Source organism: Trichomonas vaginalis, chromosome IV (assembly GCF_026262505.1).
Source record: "Trichomonas vaginalis G3 chromosome IV, whole genome shotgun sequence".
Lineage (NCBI taxonomy): Eukaryota > Parabasalia > Trichomonadida > Trichomonadidae > Trichomonas > Trichomonas vaginalis.
Window position 1 is genome coordinate 6707388 of NC_067206.1, and position 26391 is coordinate 6733778.

General features: G+C 32.2%; 9 protein-coding genes across 9 annotated transcripts, besides 2 other annotated features; 6 read left to right on the forward strand and 3 right to left on the reverse strand.

Annotated features, from left to right (window-relative positions):
• Window positions 1-1186: 1186 nt before the first annotated feature.
• On the reverse strand, window positions 1187-7859 carry TVAGG3_0043210 (negative regulation of centriole-centriole cohesion; the record flags this gene model as incomplete). Its single annotated transcript, XM_001322776.1, has 1 exon — window positions 1303-7848. One exon carries the CDS (start codon window positions 7846-7848, stop codon window positions 1303-1305), a length of 6546 nt encoding a protein of 2181 aa, XP_001322811.1.
• Window positions 7860-8421: 562 nt separating this feature from the next.
• Window positions 8422-10181: a mobile genetic element.
• Window positions 10182-10252: 71 nt separating this feature from the next.
• TVAGG3_0043230 (uncharacterized protein) lies at window positions 10253-11413 on the forward strand (the record flags this gene model as incomplete). Its single annotated transcript, XM_001322777.1, has 1 exon — window positions 10269-11231. One exon carries the CDS (start codon window positions 10269-10271, stop codon window positions 11229-11231), a length of 963 nt encoding a protein of 320 aa, XP_001322812.1.
• Window positions 11414-13196: 1783 nt separating this feature from the next.
• Window positions 13197-13714: a mobile genetic element.
• An 86-nt stretch (window positions 13715-13800) lies between these two features.
• Window positions 13801-14595, forward strand: TVAGG3_0043250 (proteasome regulatory particle assembly; the record flags this gene model as incomplete). Its single annotated transcript, XM_001322778.1, has 1 exon — window positions 13801-14595. The coding sequence occupies one exon, from the start codon at window positions 13801-13803 to the stop codon at window positions 14593-14595; it is 795 nt and encodes a 264-aa protein (XP_001322813.1).
• Window positions 14596-16026: 1431 nt separating this feature from the next.
• Window positions 16027-17358, forward strand: TVAGG3_0043260 (NTF2-like family; the record flags this gene model as incomplete). Its single annotated transcript, XM_001322779.1, has 1 exon — window positions 16027-17358. The coding sequence occupies one exon, from the start codon at window positions 16027-16029 to the stop codon at window positions 17356-17358; it is 1332 nt and encodes a 443-aa protein (XP_001322814.1).
• Window positions 17359-17373: 15 nt separating this feature from the next.
• Window positions 17374-17679, reverse strand: TVAGG3_0043270 (positive regulation of myosin-light-chain-phosphatase protein; the record flags this gene model as incomplete). Its single annotated transcript, XM_001322780.1, has 1 exon — window positions 17374-17679. One exon carries the CDS (start codon window positions 17677-17679, stop codon window positions 17374-17376), a length of 306 nt encoding a protein of 101 aa, XP_001322815.1.
• Window positions 17680-18047: 368 nt separating this feature from the next.
• On the reverse strand, window positions 18048-18873 carry TVAGG3_0043280 (uncharacterized protein; the record flags this gene model as incomplete). The annotated part of the gene is made up of 1 exon (XM_001322781.1): window positions 18103-18873. One exon carries the CDS (start codon window positions 18871-18873, stop codon window positions 18103-18105), a length of 771 nt encoding a protein of 256 aa, XP_001322816.1.
• Window positions 18874-21930: 3057 nt separating this feature from the next.
• On the forward strand, window positions 21931-23308 carry TVAGG3_0043290 (methyltransferase, FKBM family protein family; the record flags this gene model as incomplete). Its single annotated transcript, XM_001322782.1, has 1 exon — window positions 21962-23080. One exon carries the CDS (start codon window positions 21962-21964, stop codon window positions 23078-23080), a length of 1119 nt encoding a protein of 372 aa, XP_001322817.1.
• A 63-nt stretch (window positions 23309-23371) lies between these two features.
• On the forward strand, window positions 23372-24570 carry TVAGG3_0043300 (DPP6 N-terminal domain-like family; the record flags this gene model as incomplete). The annotated part of the gene is made up of 1 exon (XM_001322783.1): window positions 23431-24555. The coding sequence occupies one exon, from the start codon at window positions 23431-23433 to the stop codon at window positions 24553-24555; it is 1125 nt and encodes a 374-aa protein (XP_001322818.1).
• A 181-nt stretch (window positions 24571-24751) lies between these two features.
• On the forward strand, window positions 24752-26239 carry TVAGG3_0043310 (TAF6-like RNA polymerase II P300/CBP-associateD factor-associated factor 65 kDa subunit 6L family; the record flags this gene model as incomplete). Its single annotated transcript, XM_001322784.1, has 1 exon — window positions 24858-26174. One exon carries the CDS (start codon window positions 24858-24860, stop codon window positions 26172-26174), a length of 1317 nt encoding a protein of 438 aa, XP_001322819.1.
• Between the last annotated feature and the right edge of the window lie 152 nt (window positions 26240-26391).

Below are 26391 nucleotides of genomic sequence, written 5' to 3' on the forward strand. Positions count from 1 at the left end.
TTCCATCTTACCACTTTATTTTAATAGCAGAAAAGTAAAACAGCCATATTAGGTACTATACAGTGATTTATATTTATTTTTCCTGACCAAATATATTAACTTTTGACCTTAGAATATTGGGATAGAAAGCTTATGTGTCAAAAAAATTGAGAGAATGTCAGAGAGTGGTAAATTTATGTGACAGGAGTGAAGAATAAGATTTAAATTTTTAAAAAAAGTTCATCTCTCATTTGCATCTTTATGTCATTATTCCTTATGAAGTTTCATTAAAAAAAAGTTTAAAAAATTATAACATTTATAAAATATTAAAATAAAATGTGACGCATTATTGTTGCATGCTAAGATCAGTCATAATGTAAACCTCTCAATTTTATTGTCGTGGGAAGTATCTCAATTCCTTCAAAAAAATTGAAAAACTATTTAATTTTAAAAATATAATACTTTTAATTAGTTACTTAATTGGAGATATTTTTAAAAAATCACTTTTGATAATACTTTTGAGAACTTTAATTAAAAAAATATATTCAAAAATATCCAGGATATCAAGAGGGAATTGTTCCTTATGAGGTATATAGTTATGATGTATACCTCATAAGGAACAATTCCCTCCTTAAAATGAGAAAACTTGTTCGAAATTGTTTATCATTTCGAACAAGTTTTCTCGTTTTTAATAAGAAACTAAAGGCTATGAGGCACTGATTATATATTAGTGCCTCACAGCCTTTAGTTTCTAATAGATAGCTGGGAAACTTTCTCCAAATGATAAGTTATTCAGAGAAAGTTTCCCAGCTATCAAGAGGGAATTGTTCCTTATGAGGTATATAGTTATGATGTATACCTCATAAGGAACAATTCCCTCCTTAAAATCGTAGACATTTTTATACTTATTAATCAACCATTCAAAATCATATTCCTCTGAAAAGTTATTTTATTAAAAATTTAGAATTTTAATAAATATAGGGTTTGAATTTCATACAATACCTATATATTTTCAATAATGGAATTTGAAAACCATTCTCAAAAGTTCTCAGAAAACCTTTTTTTCATTAATTTTAAGAAATCTGAGTATTAAATTAAGTGATAAATTCGTTTGACACTACTTTAATTTTTAAATTCAAAAAATTATATGTGCTTCTTAAAATGACTCAAAAAAATTTTATTATAAAATAATATATAATATTAAAAATCCCACAACATTTTTTTACTTTACATAATCGTACTTCCTCGACGATTAATTTCCACTCAATTTCTATCGTTGACCGAACTTAGCATGCAACATTATAAAATAAAAATTAAAATGAATTAAATTTTTTCAGTCAAATTACTTAAGATTTGTTTTGACTGATCATAAGGAATTGGTTTGTTCTTGACCTCATTGTATATCTGTGCTACAACTTTGTGAACCAAATTCCTCTGCTTCGGGAATGAAGCTATTTTGCCGAACTCCAAAATCTTCAAATTATCATGTATCAATCGCAAAATGTTTCTTCTCTCCAACAACTGGTAACCGTTGAAGCAACCGAATGCTTCTGGATTCTTTTCGATGTAACTCTTGACAACTTCGAAAACTTCGTCTTTGTTGGGGTTACGCATGAATGATGTGAATGAAATTGCTGCAATTGTTGGCCAATCTTCCTCTGAGTAATCGAATTCTTTAACAAATTGTGCTAATTCTGGTTTGTATTGGACTGCCAAAATTGCCATAGATTTGTCACTTTCGCAAAGGTTGATGATCATATCTTCACAAACACCTGTTTCGTCGTATGCTGCAGCAACCATTGCAAGCGAATTGAATGGACGCTCTGACAGAGGAAGATCTGTGACTGCTTCGATTTCCTTAGAGTTTGGAATTTGCAAGAGTAGTTCAACGGATTCAACTGTTGCAACGTGGTTAAGCAAAATCAGTGCTGAATGTGCTGATGTAGTACTAAGCATTGTTATTGCTGCCAATGTCAAATATGCTTTGATGTTGTCGTTGAAGTCAAGGAGAGAGAAAGAATAGCACAAAACATGGTTGTTGTCATCAGGACCGAATGGAATAACTTGCAGAATCAACTTGACGAGATTATCTGCTTTTCCATCATTGTACAATGCGGAACAGAAGACAACACCGATGTAGTTAGAAACAGATCCCAATGTCTTGTCAAGTTTCTCTTCGAATTTCTTGTAAATCTTTGACTTGATTTCGTTCAATTCCAATGTTGACAAGATTTGGGAAATGATTCTAGCCATTCTTACTAATTTGCTTGCCCAGCCTTCGAACTCTGGCTCGTTTGGCTCAGAGTACAAAGTGACGACGTCGTTGATCATTTGTGACGCGTCTTTGTTTGAATGTAGAGTGAGCATTGCCAAAAGATTGTTCAAGAGTTTGGAAATATCCAATCTTTGTTGCTGCGTGAACATTCCACGCATTATGATGATCTTGAACAACAATTCAGGAACTTGCTCTGTAACAAAAGCATCTGCCATCAAAAGAGAGTGAAGAGCATTGCGAGAAAACTCTCCAGAATCGAAGTTATCAACCCAATATTTAGATGCAAATGGTGGATTTAATTGGGCAATGAAGTTAATTAAATGGAGAGCTTCTGTTGATCTTTCTTTTGTCTTGTCTTTCTCTTTGTCTTGTTCGTAATTTTCGTTCAAATCCTTGTCCATTTCCCTGAGAATTCCAAACAAATAAGACATGTTTTCTGGTTGATGGAACTGAGACCAAATCAATGTATTGAAGACATTCTGCATGGAAGTAATAGAGAAATAGAACTTGATGATTTTGTTGAGCATCTTCTCATCCAACTTAGATTTGACTAAGTTATTAACCCATGGACCTAAGAAAGGAATTGTGTCAGTGATTGAATCACTTGGAAGTTTAGCTGTCATCTTGAAGAACTCGTTCAAAAATCCAATTGTTGCATTGAGATTTGATTGTGCCAAGTCAAAAGAAAGACTTAAAACAACTGATCTGCAGTTCGGAGGAATCAAATGCTCTGGACATTCAGCTGGATCGTATGTTCTACTGAAATCAAAGCTCATGTAAGTAGAATTGACCAATTGCATGGCTGCGTAATTGAGCGCGATGTCGTGTTCGCTTGAAATCAACGAAGCGAAAGCGATGTTTAACAAGAGCCACTGAACAGAAGATTTCTCAACGGCAACAGCCCCTTCAGTAGATTGTTTCTGGTTCGCTCTGCTGACAGCAGCAACTAACAACGAGTAGAGATTCGATCCTTCCGTTGTCTGGAGACTGATGTTTGATGTGACGTACTGGAAAGTGAATCCGTCCTGGCTTGGCTGCAAATTACGAAGTGCATCAAACAAATAAACAGAAATGGAGAAGCACTCGAAAGGAAGATTGGAAAAGTTCTTCATAACTTGAATTGATTTGTTATGAAGACGTACATATACTTGGTTGTTGTCGTATCTCGCTGTATGGATTGATTCAACAGGTGTGAATGTTTCCAATGCATCTACTTCGAGTGATGGCATTCCTCCCAGTAGTTCTGTAAGTTGCTGTTGTGTCTTTGCGAAAATAACTTTCTTGAAATTATATTTCGCAGAACAATCTGCAAGGAAATTACAGAAATTGTCACATGGAGTGACAATAATTACTCCTTGGAGTTTGGATAATACTCCTTGTGCCATTTCAAGGTACTTTGCTACTTGGCTTGGCTTGATCCATTGAGATTTGTCGAAAACTCTGAAATCAGCCAAAATGTAAAAGTTTTGTGTGCAAAGTTTGAGGATCTTGAAAACATGGTAAAAGATAACATTCGGATCACTGATTCTAGGCAGTTTGGAATTGATCAGATGGTACAAAACAACAGATTCGCTCGGAGGCTTTATTGATTTGTAGAACCATATATTCATGTCATTCAATGGTTCACCTTTGAAATCGTTTTTGAGGAATTTCTCAAGTGCTGGAGTATTTCCTGGTGTTTGCGATGTTGCCTTTGGTGCTTCTTTGTTCTGGTTCTGTTTAACAGTCTTTACAATTGAGTTTAATTTCTCTGCGGACTTCTTAAGAGGATCACCATCAGGTAATTCAGCAATTTTCGTTTCAAGTTGTCTTCTGATGTCAGAGAAATCTCCTTCCAAAACTCCGATGACTTTTTTAGTGTCTACTTTCACTTCTTCGAACTGTGCGTCCTTTAAATCGGTGTCAATCAATTCCTGGATTGCTTTCTCAAATGATGTATGTACTTCAGCGGCAATGTCATTGAAAACAATCATATGGTCGCCTTTTTCATTCAATGAACCTTTTGTTGCACTTGCCATCAAAATGACGGAAATAGTAAGCAAACAAGCGCGTGGTTCTTCAGGTAACATCGGTGGCAATCCAACTAACGCTGTGACAGAGAAAGCAGGTAAAATAAATCTCAAGAAAACGAAACCGAAAACAATGTGAATTCCCAATCCATCGAACACCTCATTGATTCTCTTATAAAGAATCTGAATGACTCTGACAATGGCCAATGGTATTGACTTGAGTGCAGAAAGAATTGTATCAATGGCTTTTCTTAAAACACCTCTGAAATTCTTTCTGTTTTGTTCGATGTCTTGTCCTTCAGGTAATTTCGCGGGATTGATCTGGTAATGGACACCTCTTTCAGCTTCGGCGATGACGTTATTGAATAAAGGCCTCAAATGGTTCGTCATCCACGTTTGGCCGAATAATCTTGGGAAATGTCCGACAGCTCTTGAAGCAACACCATTTCCTCTGAAGATTGCGTTCTTTGAGGCTTCGTGTGCTGATTTCAGTTCCATTTTGATCATGAAATCCATGAGCTCATAATGGATATCTCTTGAAACGGCTGCTTCAAGGAGATTTATACCTACTGCTTCTGCTCTTGAGAAAGGAACTAAGTCCATGAGTGTTTCTATGAGCTGGAATCGAGTTTCGAACAAAACATCAATCAAATCTTGAGGATGATCTGATTGGTCAGTGGGCGGTTGAACAGGTTCTGGCTTTTTAAGGACAGAAGCAACGGCCAAAATGAAAGTTGTTCTGATTAATTTGGAACTTGCCATACAATCAGAGATACCATGGATGATACCGATGTTTATGTTGTTCCTGAACAAGGCTGTTAACATCTGTTGTATCTCTGTCTTCAGTTTTGGCTGTGCTTTCAAAATTGTTGTCGCAATGTTGACGAAGAACTTGAATTTCTCGATGTACTGCGGTTCACTGAAATCAAGTCCATCCAATAGTTTGGTCAATGCATCAAGAAGAACGGTTGTTGCATTCTTTGAGGCTAATGAGAAATCTGGCTTGGATAACCACCATCCTAATGAGTTTGTCATTGTTCTTCTGGCATTGGCATCAACGGAATTGGAGTAATGAGACATTACAGCAACAATTAAGTGAGCACATAAGATATGGAAGTCAGTGATTGAGACAAGGTTGCAGTAGCCTGTGAAATCCATCGTGAGCTTTGTAATGGCCGATGAATCTATAGGTGTTTCGTAGTAAAATGGCTGACGAAGGAGATTTCGGAGAACTTTCATGGCGTTCTTGATGTAGATGTTGTTCTCTGGAGTGACATTGAATACTCCTGGTGTTGTTTGCATCTTATCGATCGTTTCTTGGATTAATTTAGTGATCTGCGGATAAAATGCTGGCAACAACGATGTTGGAAGACAATCGACGGCCATTTGTCCGACAAATTCACCCTCCTTTAAAAATGTGTGTGCAAAGTCAACAACTTTGGAATGAGCCTGTAACAAAAGTGCCATCAAAATGGAGAAACAGTTTGGTAACTCATCGTGGAGAATGGAGACTGGCTTGTTGACCTTGCGTTCTGTTGTATCTGGACGTTTTAGTTCTGGAGCAATGACGTGTAGAACGGCAAGGAAGTATGAATAAATCGTATTCCAGGCAGTTTGTATGCCGCTGGAAGGATTCTTGACGAGGATAAGAGACTTTACGAAATACGGATCCATGGCTTGTATTGACGATCTGTTCTTGCAGTTAGTTACTAAAGTTTGATAAGCTTCTAACGGCATTGTTACAGATTCGTAGTTTCCGGCTTGGTGGAGGATGTTAAGCATCTCGTTGATGATGGATATGGCCATCTTTGTTACGTCCGATGACGCTGAAGTCATCAAAGACAATGCGATAATTTCAAAGTGGTTTAAGATAGATCTGACGTCTGTTCTCTTCAAGAAATCTTCACTACCTTCTACGCCTTGCTCGGGAATCGCGCAGAATACGAATTGAGCTAATTTGAACGTAACATCAGGAATGTAGTCAGTAAATGTCGATGTTTGGTAGAGGGATGAGATAATAAACAAACTTGAGATCGAAGTAGTGATATTAAGTATGTATTGCCACATTTGATTATCTCGGACTAATGTATCGAGTCTTTCTGGCTCGAAGAACTTTAGTAAGGCTATGCATAGTTGGTAGATGTTATTGTTGTATGCAGCTGTGATAATTGATTGCATAATTGTGTGGTCTCGGCGCATAATTGTTTCCATGAAGTCAGGATTAGAAATAAATCCCTTGAAAAGGAATCTCATGTATTGGCAATCTTGTTTTTGCTTTGTCATGAGCTCGATACAGTTGATTGTCGATTTAATAATTTCATTCGGAATTTCTATCCTTGTTCTGTGCTTGCAGAGCCTAGAGATGAATTTGCAGAACAAGGCGCCCTTCGTGGGAACAATAGATTGAAGAAGCATGTTAAGGAAAGTGATAATAAACGTTTCTTTGTCGTAGAAGAACAAAGCTAAGCCAAAGTTAACGAAAATGATCTTCTGGATACGTGGCTTGGCCTCAAGAATCTTCTTCATGGCTCTTTCGCAGTAACTTAATACGGTTGTGAAAATTTTTGACGTCATTTCTCCGAAAACTTGGAGTTTCTGTGTTTCGGAGACGAGCAAGAAGCCAGCGTTGAGGGCGGACAGGTAAGTTTCAATTGTGGAGGTAACGCTGTCAGCTCTTTCGAAGCATGTCGTAATTAATTCGAAATCTTGGTTAAATTTTCCACTCATTATGTCAACTGGAACGGTAAGGAAGGTGGAGCATCGTGCCATGAATGGTATATTGTTGGATTTCTTGTCCCAATGCTGTAAAGTATCGAGTAATTTGTCAACTGGAGCAATTTTCTGCTTTTGTTGGAAAGCAGCGTAGAATTCATATGACGCTGACATGACGGCGAAAGAAAACATGTCAACGATCACTTGAGATACAACAACTCGGCAATTATCGGGTATTGATGATGAATCTTGAACTGCGGGTATTAAATGCTCCAAAGAATGGGCTAGCGATTCGATATTTGAGGATAAGTAAATAAATGGATTAAGAGTATTTTGAATTTGTAATGGATCGGAAGTTTTGCGAATTTCACTTTGGAAATTCTCAAAAACTATATCGAATATACGAGTACTGTGATTGCCAACAACCCCAAAGAATAAAGAAAAGGATTTTTGTATGTCATGTGAATTTGGTGTCTTTAGATTTGAAAAAATAACGATAGATAAACTTGCCAGGTATTTTAATACGAATTCAGTGAGTGCTTTGCTTGCAGTAGCATGATCTACACGTAGAAGACACATTTTTGCAAAAGAACAGTAACAGCAAAACTTAGTTTCGTCAATTCGACTTGTATTCGTGTCCAAAGAGGTTCCAATTTTTACGATGCGTTCTACTAGTTGTTTTATAATCTCTTCTAGATCTGTATAGCTTAAATTTGCGAAAACTATACACCCATCGTTAAAATTGGTTTTCAAAAACTCGTCTGAATCAATTTGTGCAACCCTACTCATTGCATTTTCTCTTTCACAGAAACGGCAAATGCTGGCATCGAGTAGTTCAATGTAATGACCCACAACTTTCTCGAATTTCGGCATTTTGCTTCTCCCTAATTTTTTGATATCAGAAAAATTTTTTTTTATTTATTCTTTATTTCAGAAGAAATTCTGATACATAAACACATTAATCAGTGATTTTAAAATAAACTGTAGTTTCATTGTCATGAAAGCTAGTGGAAAATCTGCTTCCGAAACGAGTCAGTCTTGTTTTGCTTCATAATCTGAATTCCCACAAATTGCTATTCAAGATGAACTTTGTTAATAAATATATTACCTATCTTCCAATATTAATGAATGATCATCTGAAATCGAACTATCCTCAATTTTTTTGATTTTTATTTTGAAATTATTAGTTCTATATTGTTGATATTCTCTGATGCAATAGTATAGAGGAAATTTATTCATATCTATGCATGAATAAATGATTAATCTTTTATCTTGATTGTAATGATCTGTTATGTTAAAATTGGATAACATAAACTGTCAGAGGAAATGTTGATTTCATGCGCCTATAGAGCTGCCTGCCTGAAAACAAATAATAAATTACAGTATGATATCGGATCGCTATTCTGAAAATTATATTAACGGTATGTTTGTCGTTTTAGATAGAATGGGGAGAAGCTTCCTAAACTTTTTAATTCCATAAATATGGTCATTATCTGGAATAAAGAGTTAAGCGTCATATGTCACTTTTTGTACTCAGGAAACATCGACTTTATGCGTTATGACTTTTCGATGAGGAAACAAGTGTTCACGTATTATAAACTTCCTTATTCCAATAAACCGACCCTAAACATAATTAATTCTAAGCATGATAATGGTCTCTTTTCTATGATAACCAAATCAATTTGGTTATCATAGTAAAGCACCAAAAACTGGAATAGGAATCGGCAATATGGAATCATGAAGCAACTCGGATAAAATAAATATGGAACATTCATACATCCATTCCCTATTTTTAACAATATTATATTTTCAAACAAAATTCTCGTACTATTTTCAATAAAATTTGCATAACCTTGTTATTACTCTTAGGCGAAAGATGATTTTAATGTTAATTTTATAGAAGAACTTTTAATGCATAATAAAATAACCATTTCCTATAAATTTAGACTTAAAACAGTGACAATAAACAAGCTTTAGTCTAGAAATTAATTTTCTACTACTATAAATGCATCTTTATCTTTAATTAGAAAAAAATTTATCAATTTTATTATCCAGATGAAAAAAGAAGTGACATATGATATTTTATCTAATTTAAAATCTTTTATTGATTGTTTTTAAAAACTTTGCATTTTGTATGAGTATTTCATGTTTAAATCAGTATAAATACGCAAAATACTTATGAAATTCCAGCTGTTATTCAGTACTATTCATTTTTCAGCAATCATTAACTGTGGAAGAGTATGGCAAACGTTCGATAATGATCATGTATACTCAGATCATCAAGAATGAATTAAAGTCAATGCAGGGAAATGGATAATCCGATTAAAAACCCCAAAAAGGAAAAAGATATTATATGAACGTCTCACAAATGGTTAGTACTAAGCTCTTTCCTGATGATTGAATATTCTTTCATATTTTTGTATATTGTAAGGGATTTTCTCCCCAAATATATAATACCTTCCTTATAAACGATCTACTTTCTTTGAATACAAGTATAATTTTACATTTTAGGAAAAAAATTTATTTTTTCAAATTTATCTTATAACAATAGAGATTTATATATGTGTGTGTCAATATAGGCTTTAGTGGTATAAAATTGGGTAGATTTTGTTTTATTTTGAGTAAAAAATTCAAAAAATACTACCTCATTTTGCGTGCAAAGGAATAGTCAGAGCTATTTAATAACATTTTACGAATGAACTATGGAATTACTATAACTTTTGAAGAAATTTCAAAGTTAATAGAAGATTGTATTTTAGAAATCAGCTAAAAGAATGATGTGCATGCATCAAGCGTTAAAGTATCCTAATCAGAATATAGTAATATACAATGATTAGCAAAGCAGATTTGAATCGGCAAGAAGAGTTGCTTAAAAAATCAGTTGAGTCTTCTCTAGTTTCCACACTGCCTATTCCTGTTTAAGTGCGGTTATTCCTATTCCAGTTTTTGGTGCTTTACTATGATAACCAAATTGATTTGGTTATCATAGAAAAGAGACCATTATCATGCTTAGAATTAATTATGTTTAGGGTCGGTTTATTGGAATAAGGAAGTTTATAATACGTGAACACTTGTTTCCTCATCGAAAAGTCATAACGCATAAAGTCGATGTTTCCTGAGTACAAAAAGTGACATATGACGCTTAACTCTTTATTCCAGATAATGACCATATTTATGGAATTAAAAAGTTTAGGAAGCTTCTCCCCAATATTAAAATTGCACAAAGTAAAAGTAAATTGAGGAAAAAAAATGATTTCACTTGAAAAATTTCACAACGGTTTTTCCAAAAAGTAATGACGAAGTATTTCAACGAAATACTAACATATTTTAACAATCTTAGACCTGAATTAGGTCCATTCCAAGTTTCAAGAGTATTAATGGAAGTTGCGAAGCGAAACGTCGAAAATTTTCTCAATAACAGAAATGGAAAAGCAAAATGCCCAAAGTCGGTTTCATTATATAAAGAGTTACAAGTACAGTTAGATGTTGGTCAAAATTACGAATTTAAAGATCTCACAAAGCAATTACAAATTTTATTTGATAAATTAAACGTAAATCTACATAATTCCGATGTTTCGAAACTTGGGTTCTATATTGATGTTATTGATAATACAGATGCTGACATTTCTCAACGGAAAAAACTCATAGGAAGTTTTTATTTTGCGTACTCTCGTAAATTAGAAAATACAACGCAAATTATTCGTGAAGATTACCTCTGCTTACTTTCTTATAATTCAAAGCGTGAAAGTCCACGTTCTTCATTATCTCCTGGAAAATCTTTGTCCTCTAACCTCGCAAAGTTCGCATCAAAGGATGATGACTCTGATGATTTCTCAGATCTCATTAGTCTTGGCTCTAAAAAGGAGTTATCCCAACCTCTTGTTAATTTAGGAGATAAATTAGCCATTCAACAGCCAATTAAGCAGCCAACATTACAATTGAAACCTCTACCGCCAAAACCAGTACTTCCACTTAAGAAAAACCCTCTTGATGACTTATCAGATGACGATGATGGAAACTTTTCATTTGATAGCAAGGACGATGATAAGCCTGCAACTCCTCTCAAGATTATTGCTAAAGCTCCATTGGAATTATCAGCAACTCCGACTTCCAAGAAAAATGAAGTCAAACATAAGTCAAAATACCATACAATGGACTTATCTCAGTTTGTTTCTAATTCAAATAACCTTAAGGGTAACAAGAAACTTGATGCTTTAAGAGATGAAGAAGGAGATGACGATTATGTTTTTGATTGAATTTATTATTGTGTGATTTTTATAATATATATGCGAGTTTTATCATTATTAGATTGTTTTGTACAAAATTAACCTTTAATTTACTTATATATGTTTTTTATTATTATTCCTTTAATTCTATTAAACATGGACTATATTCTGTAAAGATTTTTACATATTTTAAGGCAGTCACTGTGGCCAGCAACTTTTCTTTTTTGATAAAAAAAATCTTTAAATTAATCGAGATTTTATAGTGTATAAATTCTCTCAAGCAATAGTCTTTTGATGAATGAGTAAATGAGCTTTAGGATTAAATAAAAATCAGAAGGATTTATCGAAATGAGATTGAATTACATATTGAGGGTTTTGTAAAAAATACGACTTGTAACTTTTTTTTATGAGTGGCGGTCTTACTGTTGATCTTGACTATTTTGCTAACAATATTCAAACATTTTGCAGTGATCCAAGGTCATCTTGAGGTTGTTGAATATTTAGTTTCAATTCATGTTGATCTAAGTGATAAAAAAAATGATGGAAAAACTCCACTTGATTTTGCAAAAGAAAAACAATACGAAAACGAAAACTATAAAAAGATCATGTATCTTCTCATTCAATCAGGTGCACAATAATAATTCATATATGTATATAAAACTTGATTTAATTCATTTGATGTAACTTCTGATAGCTTTGAAGATATTTATTCTACGCTATTTTTATGACTTATCTTTGATAGTTTTCGGTCAGAAATTTTAATCATATTTTAAATAAACATATATTATTATTCTTCGCTATTTTGTTGGTGCTTTGCGCCAACCAAATAGCAAAAAATTCAATTTTTCAAAAAATTTATTATTTAATTATCATCAAAACTCACGAAAAACTTATTATTTGGTTATTATAATACATTAAAAAATGGCTGTCCCAACGGGAACCGCCTCGGCAGGATTATAATAACCGAGGATTCCGCACACCGATTCCTTTTTTTAGGAATTTTTTAAATTAAAAAAATATGCTTTGAAACATAATTAACATAATTCAAGTATACTATATCCCTTAATTTATCTTATTTGAGAACGTAATTTTGCCAATTTTGAGTAAATATGAAATTCAAACTGTTGTCAATAATTAGGCTATTTTAGTAGTACTCCTTCATCCGTTATATTTGGTATTTTATCTTTTGTCGTTGCAATCTCAAATATTATTTCGGGGTGAAGCAAACAAGACGATCATTGGGTAGACTTTTACTGTCGCCTATAGGACTAGATTTTCCCAGTAAAGTCTGAGACAATGACATCAAAGTTTGGGCGTGGCGGCACAACTCTGCAAAAGTAAAAAATTAATGGTATTCTATATTTGATTTCACTATAAAATGATATAAATCAGACATTTTCTGCATACAAAGACAAGCAAAAAACAAATTTTGAAGAAAATTAAATTGAAAATTGCTCAAATTTAAAGAATCTAGTATAATCCAAGTATATTTACATTGTTATTCCATCATTTCATATTTATTGACTTAATCAAAATCCATATTTTATATCCGAAATCTTTGTAGTCATTGTATAACATAGTATTTTTTTTTCTTATAATTAATTTAAGGAGTATCTAATATGATAAAACGCTAATGTGTCCTTTTTAATAATTATTAATGTCGGACCAAGACGTTCATCCAAATGAATACAGTGAACTAAGAAATATCCACAAATATTATATCGATATATACAACGCGTTGTATCAGTTAAAAACGGAAACAGAAGACGAATTTAACTCGATTTTCAAAATGATCAAAACAGAATTGATTGATTCCAATAAATATTCACCCAAAAATATTATAGAAGACATTTTAAATATCATTTTGTATAACAATCGCTATACAAAGTCATATTTATCTCTTGCCAAACTGTTTTCAGATGAATATCATGTGGAAGAAGTCAACAAAATCATTAAAATATCCAACTTCCTGTTTTATAAAGAATATGGAATTAAGGGTGGCTTCCGACCCAATTATCACTTTTTAGCCCAAGTGAGAAAATTTCGTAATTTATAACCAAGTTTTTAAAAATCTATATTTAATAAAGATTCTATTTTTCTTATTAAATTTCAAAAATGAGGGGGTTCGGAATCGTCCACAAATTGCCGAAAGGGTTTTTGCCAGTTTTGAATCCGCTTATTTTTATCGACCAAAATTATAATAAATATAATTTTCGATAAGTATTCTACCAAAATGATTCTTCAAAAAATTATTTTTCGGATTTTATTCCGTAAAAAACGTTACAGAAAACGCCTAGAAAATTTCGAATTTTCCCTAAAAAATTCAGTGCAGGTCGATTTAAGAGATTTTTCAAAAATAATCATATCAGTAGATAGGGTATAATATAGAGGAGCTTTATGAATAACTCAAAATCCGGGAAACTCAATATTCAACGAGAAAAACGCTTAACGAATCTCACTTTTGGTGTAAACATCACAAAAAATTGAGAGAGCTTTCTGGTCGGAAGCCTCCCTTAAATTAAACAAATCTTCTGATTTCGGAAAAGATGATTTTCAAATTCTTGATGTTCATACAGAAAATACAATTTACAGAGCAATTATGTATAATGATAAAGTAGAATTCATTTACTTCACTGAAAGAGATGATTTTGATAAAGATCATAAAATTAATAGCAATTTATATCCATATTCTAAAGAAGGATATTCATTACTTGAATTATGTTGTTCCCACGGGGCAGTTGATTGTTTCAAGTTATTAAGATCTAAATTTAAGTCAGAAATAACTCAAAAATGTCTACAATTTTCATTTTTAGGTGGAAATCCAGAAATCATGAGTGAATGCTTTAAATATCAAGAGCCAGATGAAGAATGCATGAAATATGCAATTATTTCACATAACATTGATTTTGTGACATTTTTGATGAATGAATACAATATCGAGATCGATTTAAGAATTTGTGGACTTTACAAAAATCTTGAATGCTTTTTAGTTTATTTCGATCAAACTAATGATATAAACAAATGCTTTGTTTATTCACCTATTTTTAATATTCGATCCCTTATCGAATACTTCCTTTCACATGGTGCGAATATCAATGAAAAAGATGAAAATGGAGTAACAGCACTTCATTATGCAGCAGAAAATAATAGTAAAGAAACTGCAGAAGTTCTTATATCGCATGGTGCAAATATCAATGAAAAAAATAAAAATGGAGTAACAGCACTTCATTATGCGGCATTGAATAATAGTAAAGAAACTGCAGAAGTTCTTATATCGCATGGTGCAAATATCAATGAAAAAGATGAAAATGGAGTAACAGCACTTCATTATGCGGCATTGAATAATAGTAAAGAAACTGCAGAAGTTCTTATATCACATGGTACCAAAGAATAATGTTCTTACATAAGATAATATTCTTTAATTTTCTGATATTTTCGAAGATTGATTTGATTAGAAATAAAAAATGATTAAACTCTGAATTTTTAGTTTTGTTAATCTTTGATTATTCTTTCAAACTTACAACAATCTATCAAAACCTATTCTATATATACCTACGAGAGACAAGTCTGTTATGATAAAGTAAAATTTTGTTATTTTATTAAAAGCTGAGATCTAATAAGTAATGGAATACAAATTATTAGTATAAATCAAGAAAATAAAGAGATTTTAAAAATCAGAAATAAACAATTAAAAAGACTTCAGTGATGCTCAGATAATCAGAAATGTGTCCTCAAATAGTTGATTGATACAGTATTCTTTAATATCGATATTTTTTATATTTTTTTTATGTCAGTGTACGATATTAAAAGCAACAATGCATACCAATGATTGATCGATGCATCAGGTTTAGTGACTGTATTGATGTGGGGTTGCTAGATCTTACTATTGCGAAAATTTCTAAAAATAAATATCCAAATGTTGTGTAAGAAAATTATATTCTCTTGCCTTCACTATACAATTTTCAATTAAAAATTGAAAATTGTATATTGAATGCAGGAGAAATTGCAAAATAAGAGATACGCATGTAATTTGTTGTACTTAATTACATACATAGATTTGAAGTTTAGAGATATATTGAGATATATTCTTAAAATCAGAAAAAAAGGTAAAATTCAAAATTAGAATCAGAAAAATTTGGGAAAAAAATCTATAAAATAGTGGAGTTTAATAAAAATGGATCTGATATAGGAATATTCTAATATGCGCCGTGTGAGATAAGAATCTGGGATATTTCTTTACTATTATTTATTGCTGCAATATGAAGTGCTGTGTATCCATAATTTTTTCCCTCATTGATGTTTGCACCATGTGATGTGCTAATTATATTTCAAAGAAGTTGTCATCGGATCCTGAAAATGAGGAGTGGAATAAGTTCTTAGAAGACAAAATATCTCCGATGAGAGTGGTGATATTAATTAATGCTTCTTTCAGCAGTAAATAATAGAGAATTTTCAGCATAGTCGGAACGGAACAGCTAAACAAATTTCAGACAATATTGTTTCATTTGTTGACGAAAACCATTCAACCTCTATCAGAACCACAACTGCAACAGTGAGAAGAATGACTAAGACACTTTTGTTTCGAACGGTATTGCTTTTGTCCAAGGAAAAAAAAACTTAATCTTTAATTCAAAATTGTAATTTCCTGTATTTCTCCTCATGTTCGCCAACAAAAGCTTCTTGAGTAGCTCTTTCCTCTTGTAGTTGAATTAAAAATCATCTGAGAATTATTTGTAAAAACATTAGTAATGTAGCAAAAGAAGAAAGAAACAATTCGTTTGCTTATGAATTTATATTGACATGTGATATGAAAAATTATTTCACAATGCAACGCAAAGCTTTTTATATTGCAGTTTCACCAGTAACGAGCTCTGAAGAGCTAGAAAATGTTAAAAATACCATAGAACAGCAAGGTGGAGTGGTTGTTAACACATCTATTAACGAAGATATCGGTTTATTTGAATTACAGGAACAATCAATGCTCAAAACTGCTAATATGTTAAACAGAGGTCAGAATGTTGCAGCACAAATAGATTATGCTAATTTTTATCAATATAGAGATACTTATTTTCAAAATCTACAAGGAACATTTGATTTTTCGAATGTAGATCAAAATATTATTAATGTTGGATTCAGATTTTCTACAATTTTGTTTTGGCTGAAATACTATATCCAAAAAGGTCAAATTCAAAATGTAAATTCAGATGCACTCAGTTCAAAACCGGTAGCTTATGATAAGCTAAGATTTTATGATACCACTCAGCGATACTCGAAGCCAGAACGTAGAAATTTAAACGTTGAAAACCAATTTCAAGGCGGATTTCCAGACGAAAACAACTTACCAGGCCCTGCTCCATCAGCACAGCCATATAATGGCAACATGCCCCCTAACATGGCGTTCCAAGATATTCCTTTCATGGGCGGAAATACTAATTTCGCAAATGCTGCGCCAATGCAGCCAACTAACCAGCCAAATGTTGCTCCACAAGGGATGCCAAGCAATGTGCCACCAGTAGAGCCAGCAGATACTCTTCCTGCTGCACAACCTGTACAACCTCAATTTGAACAGCCAAACAAACAAGAAAGTTCTGCACCAAGTCGTCAGCAATCATCTAACCAGGTCACAGCTCCAAATACAACCCAAGAACAGGCCGAACAACCAGAATCTCCTCCAGAACCAGAACCAGTGACTCTTGTCCAATTAAAGGAATACCATTTCCCAGATGGTGAATCTATTACCAATAAATGGCTCGAAGATCTCTGCTACAGAAAGTCAATTTCCCAAAGTGCCGGAGATTACACAGATGAAGCTCAGTTTTCGATAACCATTGATCCAACAAAAGACCCTGATCTCCTAAGTATCGCACAATACACAAGAAATCTCATTTACGGAGATCAAAATCTTATTATTGGTCAAGAATCCGCTACAGCGCTAAATGAAGTTGTTAGTTTGATGTCTCTGTATCAGGCGCACCAAGTAGAGATCATAGAAAATCTTTTCTACTCTGTAACTTTGTATGGAGTTGCAACTCTCAAAAATAACCAAAAATTGAACTTTGTAAGATCATTATCTATCGTTCAGGAAGAAGAACCAGGATTTTTCAGAATTCTGAGCGACCAAATTCATTTTATGCAACATTCTGTTGAAATTGTATAATATTTCTTTGTTTTTTTAGATATATATATAAATATTGTTAAATAAATAATAGAAATGATAATATACATTATTTATTTTTAGCCACAAAACTACGACAAGGAGTGAAATAAGAAATTCTGTCATTTCTTTTTTATCACATCTGGCTGCATAATGAAGAGGGGTCCATGCATTTTCATTTTTAGCATTGACATTTGCACCATTTGAAATAAGAAATTCTGCCATTTCTTTTATATTATTGTATAATGTATGATGAAGAGCAGCATTTCCATCATTGCCTTTAGCATTGATATCTGCACCATTTGAAATAAGAAATTCTGTCATTTCTTTGTTATTATCCCTGACTGTATAATGTTAATAAGTTTCCCCGAATTTTAGTTATTCTTAAAGCACCTCTATATTATCTCCTATCTACTGATATAATTATTTTTCAAAAAGTTTGCACAATAAAGAAAGCTTAAATTTCTTTTGGAGTTTTGAAAACTGCATATATCCCTAAGAATATTACTTGTTTAACAGTACATTGATCACATAGCTTTTCAAAAATTGTCCGAAATCGAAATATATTTGTGAGGTATTACAACAGATTCTAGACGTATTATAACTAAACTTTAAAATATTGTCTTTATTGATTAAAATTAGCATATTTCTTCTTAAAAAGTAATATTAAAAAAAAAAATTATATTTTAAAATAACACTCTATTATTACCAATATTTATACTAAGTAATCTATAACAAATTCATATATTAGGGTATAGACACGCAATCAGAGATTGTTTTACAAAAATCAGTTGCATTTTGATTACTTGCGCATCTTATAAGATAAATTGAAGGTTCCATTGCTGGTATCTGTTCCGCGAATATTTGTACATACGATTCTGGTTTTGTTCTAGGTTGAATTCCTTTTATCAACCTGAGAGACGTTGGCGAGTTATTTGCATTAAGAGTTAGTATATAACTGTTATTAATATTCTGTATTGCAATGCGACCTGTTCCTATATCTACGTAAAATTCTTTATTTGTATTTTCATCTTTAGAAACTCTGTATAACTGAGCTTGATAACTACATATCTCATTAGGTCCTGGTATTTCATCAACTTCTCCTCTAAAATATTCGGGACGTGAAAGAGAGAAATTTGGAATTGTAAATGGAGTTTTTGGATCCCTAAATCCTTCAAATACTTCTCCAGTTCCGAAACAAAATTCTACATGAAATGGTTTTTTCATGCCATGATGGAAATTGACGACTTTTTCTTTTTTTACTGGTTTCGGTTTTGGTTTTTCGACTGGTTTTGGAATTTCTAATGGCGGCTCTTCTTTTGTAACTTCAAGTTTAAATTTTTTCTGTTTTACTGGTGCTGTTAAATTTAAATTTGATAAAATTCCTTGTTGTGGTGTTCTTTCGATATTACTTAGAGGAGGTGGAGGTTCCTCTATTTTAAAATCGGATAGAATCTGTTCAGGAGGCGGCTCTACATGTTCGTTCAGTGATTTAATCCAAAGATTTTTTAAATTCATTAAAATCTGGCACTTTTACAAAAAGTGTCATTTTTTGAATGAAAAATTCCTAATGAAAAGGGTTGTACATCCTCAACTCTGCATTTTTAATTTTCTTTTCATTTAAGAAGGAAATGGTTCAAATCACGACAGATGTCTATTTTGCCTGTGATTCGCAATCTTTGAGTTCCCAAAATGCGTTATCTGCTCTCAGAACGCGTTGGATTCAAAAACCAAGAACGTTTGAATTTAATTGTAATTGTGTTTAAAGCAAAAATCATATTGTCAAAATTCGATATTCTAATTAAAATTTTATTATAAGTTTGATTAATGGCCATGCATAGATTTTCAAGATCATCGATAGTTGCTAGTTTTTCTGGGTGATTATCGTATCAAGAAGAGCTTTTCTACACTTTTGGATTCCTCCGAGAAAGATATAGTTTTCATCTTTGGGAGTAATTTCGTATTGATTGCTTGGGATTCCAGGTACTATCTTCTGAATAACAGTTACTAATACCCTTTGCATTTCTAGAGTATCATAGATTGCGGTTGTGTTTGAAAATTTTGAAAGTATAATTATGAGCAATTTCATATATTTGGTTTTTTTAATGGATACTATTATATATAACTCTTCTTATTGATCAAATTTTCTCTTTCCAAATTCTTTTTCATGTCATTTAAGTCTGAAAAGAAATTGAAATTTAGCAACAAGCTTCGTTGTATATTATTAGCCATACAATAAGTCAATGATAGTTATACACAAGTATTCTACATCATTCTTTATCATTTTTAATTTGTATCTTTTTTGAGGCCATCCTAATTAAGGAGATGTTAATGGTTATTTCAATGGATGAGCTATGAATTTGCATTAATTCGATTATAATAAATAATGAAAGTGCCTATATTCCAATATTTTTCGTTTTGAATAATATTGAGAATATAATTTCAGATCAAGTGCAAATAAGAAGCAAATAGTAAGAATGAATAAACTATTTATTCATCAAGAAGTGTATAAATCTGATTCTTATGATTCTTATTCATTGGTATTTCTTCATCTGTGATATATTTAATCGATCCATCTTTATTGATAACTATAGGTTGAAGTTCCCCCTCAAGATCAAACATTCCTATGTAAAGACGAAAGTGATGATAATCCCATAAAAAACCATCGTATCTCATCACACAAATGTACCCAAAATCTGGTGATCTAATAGACTGCTCTGTATATTTAATAAATACATGAAAATATTCACCCATCGCGATAGTTTTAATATTCAAATTAACTGGCAAACCTTTAGTATATGGATATCCCTTGAAATATTCGAATTTTTCGATGTAGATATTAAAATCTTTTGGTGGGTTAAACTGTATGTTAAAGAGTTTAAAAGCATCAATGTAGGATTTGATGCTTGGAATGTAAAGATACATGTTGAAACGTCCAATAGATTTTCGAGGTTCTATTAATATATCAATTGCTACAACAACATGGGAAACTTTATTTTGGTCGGAATTTAATGCGTATACGAAATAATAGGGAGTATTCAAGCAATATTGCTTGATTATTTTGCCGTATGTACTCTGTTCATTTGACTTTAGATAAAGGAATTGTTGCCAAAGAAAATCCAAGACATTTTGATTTCTAATATCGACATTATAAAATGAAGATAGACCATCTAATTCCCGCATTTTTTCTTTGGATGGTATTATGTATTGTGAATGGTTATTTTCTTTCTTGTTTTTCAGACATTTTAGTGCACGTTCTTTTAGCATATCGAAAATTTTACAGGGACCAAAAAAACTGATAGTGGAGGGGTAAAAAACCTAATAGAATTGTATATCATTAGGTGTTTTATTATTATGTATAATTTCAAATCAAACTTCATGAGTCATATTGTGAGCTTTACAAAATTTGTAAGGTAAATTTTTCTATGCTCACAATTTGACTCATGAATTTTATCCTATTAGCCAAATTGGAAAATTGTTTCACTCATTCAATTTGCCTCATACCGAAATTTAGGGGCGTAGAGTTGAATAAAAGAGTTCGAATTCAAATACATGACATGATGCATAAATTTATTAGGATTAATCAGTTAAACGTTATCATGTACCTTTGTTATATTATAGATTTCTAACATGTTATAGATTTTTGGTTTTTAGACGGAGTTACTCATGCAAATGGATTTTACCTGAGAAACATGAATGTATTTCAATTTTTATTTTTCAATCATCTCATATCTCCACTTTGGCCCTGGGGATTTCAATAAACTTTCATGTATTATTAGAGTATATGATATTATTAATTTATGCAAATTTCCAGGAAAAGTTGTGCAAATTTGGCCAACTTTACTGCACAACAAGAAAACGATGCACGCCTGTAATTTCCAATAAAGTTTTCGTTCTTTGTTATTTGTGAAATTCATTGCTTAAGTTTTGAACTTTCGCATTGTAATAAGTTTTATTTTGTGTGAGCAGACTATTGCATGTTTTATTTCAATAAAAGTTAAAAAAAATGAAATATCAAATTTCAAATCAACCAAATATATTAAATGCATTATACGAGATTTGATAGCAATACATTTTTGAACTATACTATTTAAGTCAAAATCAAGTTTTTATTATAATAAAAATAAGAATAATATAATATAAATGTTAATTATATTTGTCACTAATATAGCCTAAAGGATAAAAATAAATCAATTTAGCTGATTTAAAAATGCACAAAAATGTTCATGTGACTGCAAAAAAAATAAAATTATTGAAATTTTTGAATATTTTCGTTTTTGATAAAAAAATGAAATGAAAATTTATTCAATTTTCACTGTTTCTCTCATCTTTGAAATTTGCATAATTTTTCTCCTATGTCTCCAGTTAAGCTTCTGATGATCTAATCTATCTATACCATAAATATGAGTCCTTTTCTCAGGCTAGACATGGTTACCCCATCATAAAAATGGGGATTGATTAAAGAAGTAATAATAAAAGTCTAGACTATATTAGTTGGGCTAGTATCATATGTGTGAGATAATGGGTAAAAATTGTGTACCCCTGTTTGATTGTTAACATTCAAAATTGACGAAAAAAAAATTGTACTTTTTCTGACTTTGAATGCATGATTAACAATAGGCATTGCAATCGTTTATCATTTATTATCCTTTACACATCAATATTAGTAGCGCTTCAGATGGCAGGAAGAAATGAATGGTATCTTTTCATCCAAGGATTTATTCCGAATCATCAATTCAACGTCGGCGATGGAATTCCGCATGATATCGAGAGTTCAACGTTTCTAGTTAAAGAAATTCTAAAAATCTTATCAGATAGATACCAAAATCACGCTTTAAACTATCTAGCAGAAAAATTATTAACTCACACTTATTTCATGAACAGCAAGCAAATGAAAGATATTAGCTATGTTGCTGGCTGCTTATTTTCTTCATATGACAACTATACTTGTCCGGAAAGTCCACCATCGATTGAAAGAAAGATACCATCAGCAACACATTCATTAACTAAATGTAAAATTCCTGAATATTTCCCTGAAGTTGTAGTATTTCATCATGGATTGAAACATTCCAAGCGTCAGATTAAAGAATATATTAAAAATCGCGATATGATTGATGCTGGTGCATATATAGGTGACTCTGCATGCATTTTATCTAGCTATACAAATAAAAAAATTTATTCATACGAAATCAGTAAATCTAACTACAACGCTCTCAAAGCAGTCGTTAAAAACAATAATATTGATGACAAGGTAGTTACATTTAGAAAAGGTCTTGCGTCGAAAGAAGGCGTGATGCATTTAATTGATACGGGAAATAGCGGTGCAAGTATTGTCAAAGAAGGTAATGAAAACATTTCATTAGTAACAATTGATGACGAAGCACGGAAATATAATATGAAAATCGGATTTATGAAAGCAGATTGCGAAGGATTTGACTTGGAAGTTCTAAAAGGAGCAGCAGATGTAATAAGAAGGGATAGGCCTGTTATATCTTTCCAAACTTATCATAACTTTGAAGAATTTTTCGGAATTCCGGAATTCATTATGAGTTTTCCAAACTATATGTTCTATTTCCGTGTTGAAGGTATAAATAAAAATGCGCTTGGTGAATATGGTATTTTTGCATACCCTGCAGAAATAATTTACCCAACTTATACTCCTTCTCAAATGGATGAAATTAGAAACTTCCCAGGCATCAATATTTCAACATGGAATGCTTTCTGATATATTATACATGGTGCTCAAAAAATCTAATTTAGTACCATGTTTAATTTTATTCTTGTTTGTAATATTAAACTATGTGCGGTAAATTAATTGTATTTAAATATCTACAGACCAAACTCATGCAATTTTTAAAAAAAAAAAGCATAAAATTATTCATGTGAACGTGTATCTTGGCAAAATTAGCATTTTTATCGAAAATTAGTGCTTGTTGCTTATTGAGAAAGTGAATGGATCTTCCAATGAATTGAAATTGAAATGTAATTTGAGATTAGCAAGCAACAAATAAAGCATTTATGGTTAGAAATATGTTATATCATAATTTCATAGAAAACAATAATAACTTATTCATAATGTTTTTATTCACATTTTTAGTTGGATCAGTACATATTCATTATATCGAGGGTAAAAGATTAAGCAAGAAAACATCAATGGTAACTCTCCAAGGATCCGATAAATATCTTGCAATCGGCGAGGTTTCGGATTCAATTAGTAGATTTCCGCCTCGTCTTAACGTATATTCTATTGGAACATCTAAAATACTAAGTTCTACATCTATTCAAGGCCAAGATGCCTCTCTTGGTTATGCAATTGCTCCAATAAAAAATGGTTTCATTGCATCTTCACCTCAAGCAGCTTTTAGATGGGGTAAACCAGGTCCAATTTTAACAAAAATTTACTCTTCAAGAACAATTCACGAAACTTTAAATTCATCATATATTCCATACGGCGAAACTCTTGCTGCGTCGCTATATTATAAATTTGTGATTGCTTGTTCACCTTTTGAGAACAAAGGTTGTTATATTATTAATGAAACACATCGAATTATTCAAGCACCTGATAATGTTACTTTATTTGGCATTGCTGTAGCTGTATCACCTAGCGGAAGATACTACGCAACAATGTCTCGTGATCATTCAAGACCAGTTTCAATTCATATCTTTAATTCTTCAGATGAAATCGAAAATTCTTTCAAAATAGTTCACAATCCATTAATTGATCTTCAACAAGCAAGACCATACTTACATTTCGATAATGATAATAGTATGATAGCAGGATTTCCCGAAATCGGAAAAGTATTTTCTTATAAAAGATCTACAGTTGGCTGGGTTACGGAACATCCAGCAGATATCGAGATGACATCTATTAGTAAGTCTGGATCCTATTTTATCACCGTAAATAGAGATGGCGAAGTGAAATTTTTTGATAATTTATTCAAAGAAGTAGACAGCATAAATGTTCAGCGTTCAATTAAAAATTCCAACTTTACAAAGATTGTTGGAGGCGATACATGGTTTGCTGTCCTTGAAGATGACGGAAATGAAAGAACACTCCATATTTATTCGACAAAATCATCGAATTACTTCCACGCATTATTTATTGTTGCTTTGCTCCTCGTAACTTCTATTTTATATATAATTATGAGGCCAAAGATTTCCATCAGCGTCTTTAGACGCCCAGGAAAGAAACTTTTTTAGAGTAATAAACCTGTTAATGTTGTTTTATTATGAAAAATTTAAAATATGTTATTTTGAAAAATATAATCTCAAATTTTTTTAAGAATCAATGACTGAAATATTTAAAAACTATATTTATTTCTTATAGACAGTTTATTGCTTTATTGCTGATTCTCTTAAATTGTGTTTTCCATTTTCGATTCATCTCGAAATGAGTCATAAATCCATTTTTATACGATAATTATAATTTATATGATATTTTGGACAATATTTTTGATTGATGTCCAAATAAATTAGTTATCAATTTGAGAAAGTTTGTCAGGATGGCGAAAGCGAAGCAGGAGACTCTTAGAACAATATTTAAATCTCTTGGCTTAGGCGTAGATAATGAGGCATCCATTATGTATACGCTTGTTGATCACGCGCAAACAAGAATTTTGAATATTCTCGGAAATGCGTTACAAATTACTCACAAATGTAAAAGAAATAGACTTACGGTTAATGATATCAATATTGCATTAGAATCTCTTCGGATCCAGCCACTTTTTGGCTACTCCAGTCAAATAGAACCCGAACTTGTTGACGTGAATGGAGATAATAAACTTCTTGCATACGACGATTCATTTGTTCAGATCGACCAATATGGCCGTAGAGAGCTCCCAGCATATCCGCTTGCTACATCATATGACATTGATTGGATTGCTCTAAATGGAGTTGGTCACAAAAATCAAGAAGTTACAGAGGACAATAACGAAAATAATGAAAATGCTCAGCTGAAGCAGGCCAATCAATACAGACAGTTCATTCAAGATTCAGATGCTTTTGTCGTTTCAAACAAACATCAGTTTTCATTTACCCATCAGAAATTCTTCAGAGAGTCTCGTGATGCTCTTCTTTCTACAAACCAGCTCAAAAAGGAACTCATGTTCTACAAATTATCAAGATTGGACTGTATTCAGATGCTTGTTCCTTATTACGTCAGATTCACACTTGTACAGTTCCGCGATCACTCCAACGAATGGAATACCTTATACTCCTCTCTCTGTACAGCCCGTGCCCTCGTGCAAAACCCAGAACTTAAAAATATTGAAAGATATTTGCAAAGTTTCATTACGATAGCCCTATCATTTCTACTCAATCCCGACATCCTTAGGACAAATGTTGTCGGTCTGATCCGCATCAGAGAGCTTGCTGCAGAGTATTTAGTTGTAATATGCGATAAAATTTCAAATGGCTATCCAATGGTTCAGCCACATATTACATCACAACTTATAAGTGTCCTTGTTGACCCTGCTCGCTCTGTTTCTGAGAAATATGGAGCTTTTTGCGGATTAAATGCATTTGGATCCGAAACCATCGCCAGATTTGTCCTCCCACATATAGATGTCATTGTGAAAGACCTCGTTAAGGGTCCAATGAGGGATGGGGATAGAAATATCAGAATTGTCGCCGCAACATACTACGATGCACTTGTAAACGCGGTAGGACTCTGTTTATACAACGATACAGCACGAAGCTACTTAAATGGATGCATGGAACTCGCTCCAAGAACAGCTGAACACAGAGAGAAGATATTTGAGACTTTAGGATCATTATTACTGCCATTTTATATAGACGAAAGTGTTGAATTGTCGATTTAATATTTGTTTGTATAAATAAAATATGTTTATTCATAAATTATTTTTATTTCAAAAAAATCCTCCGACAAAATGATCAAGAACACAGAACAATGATAATTATCGATCCCATATTTAATGATTTAATTAATATTTTGAACTGAAAACATGAAAATAAATAAAAGAATTTCAAATTAAGAGCAATTTAATTCTAAACTAATGTACGAATTGCCTTGTTCGC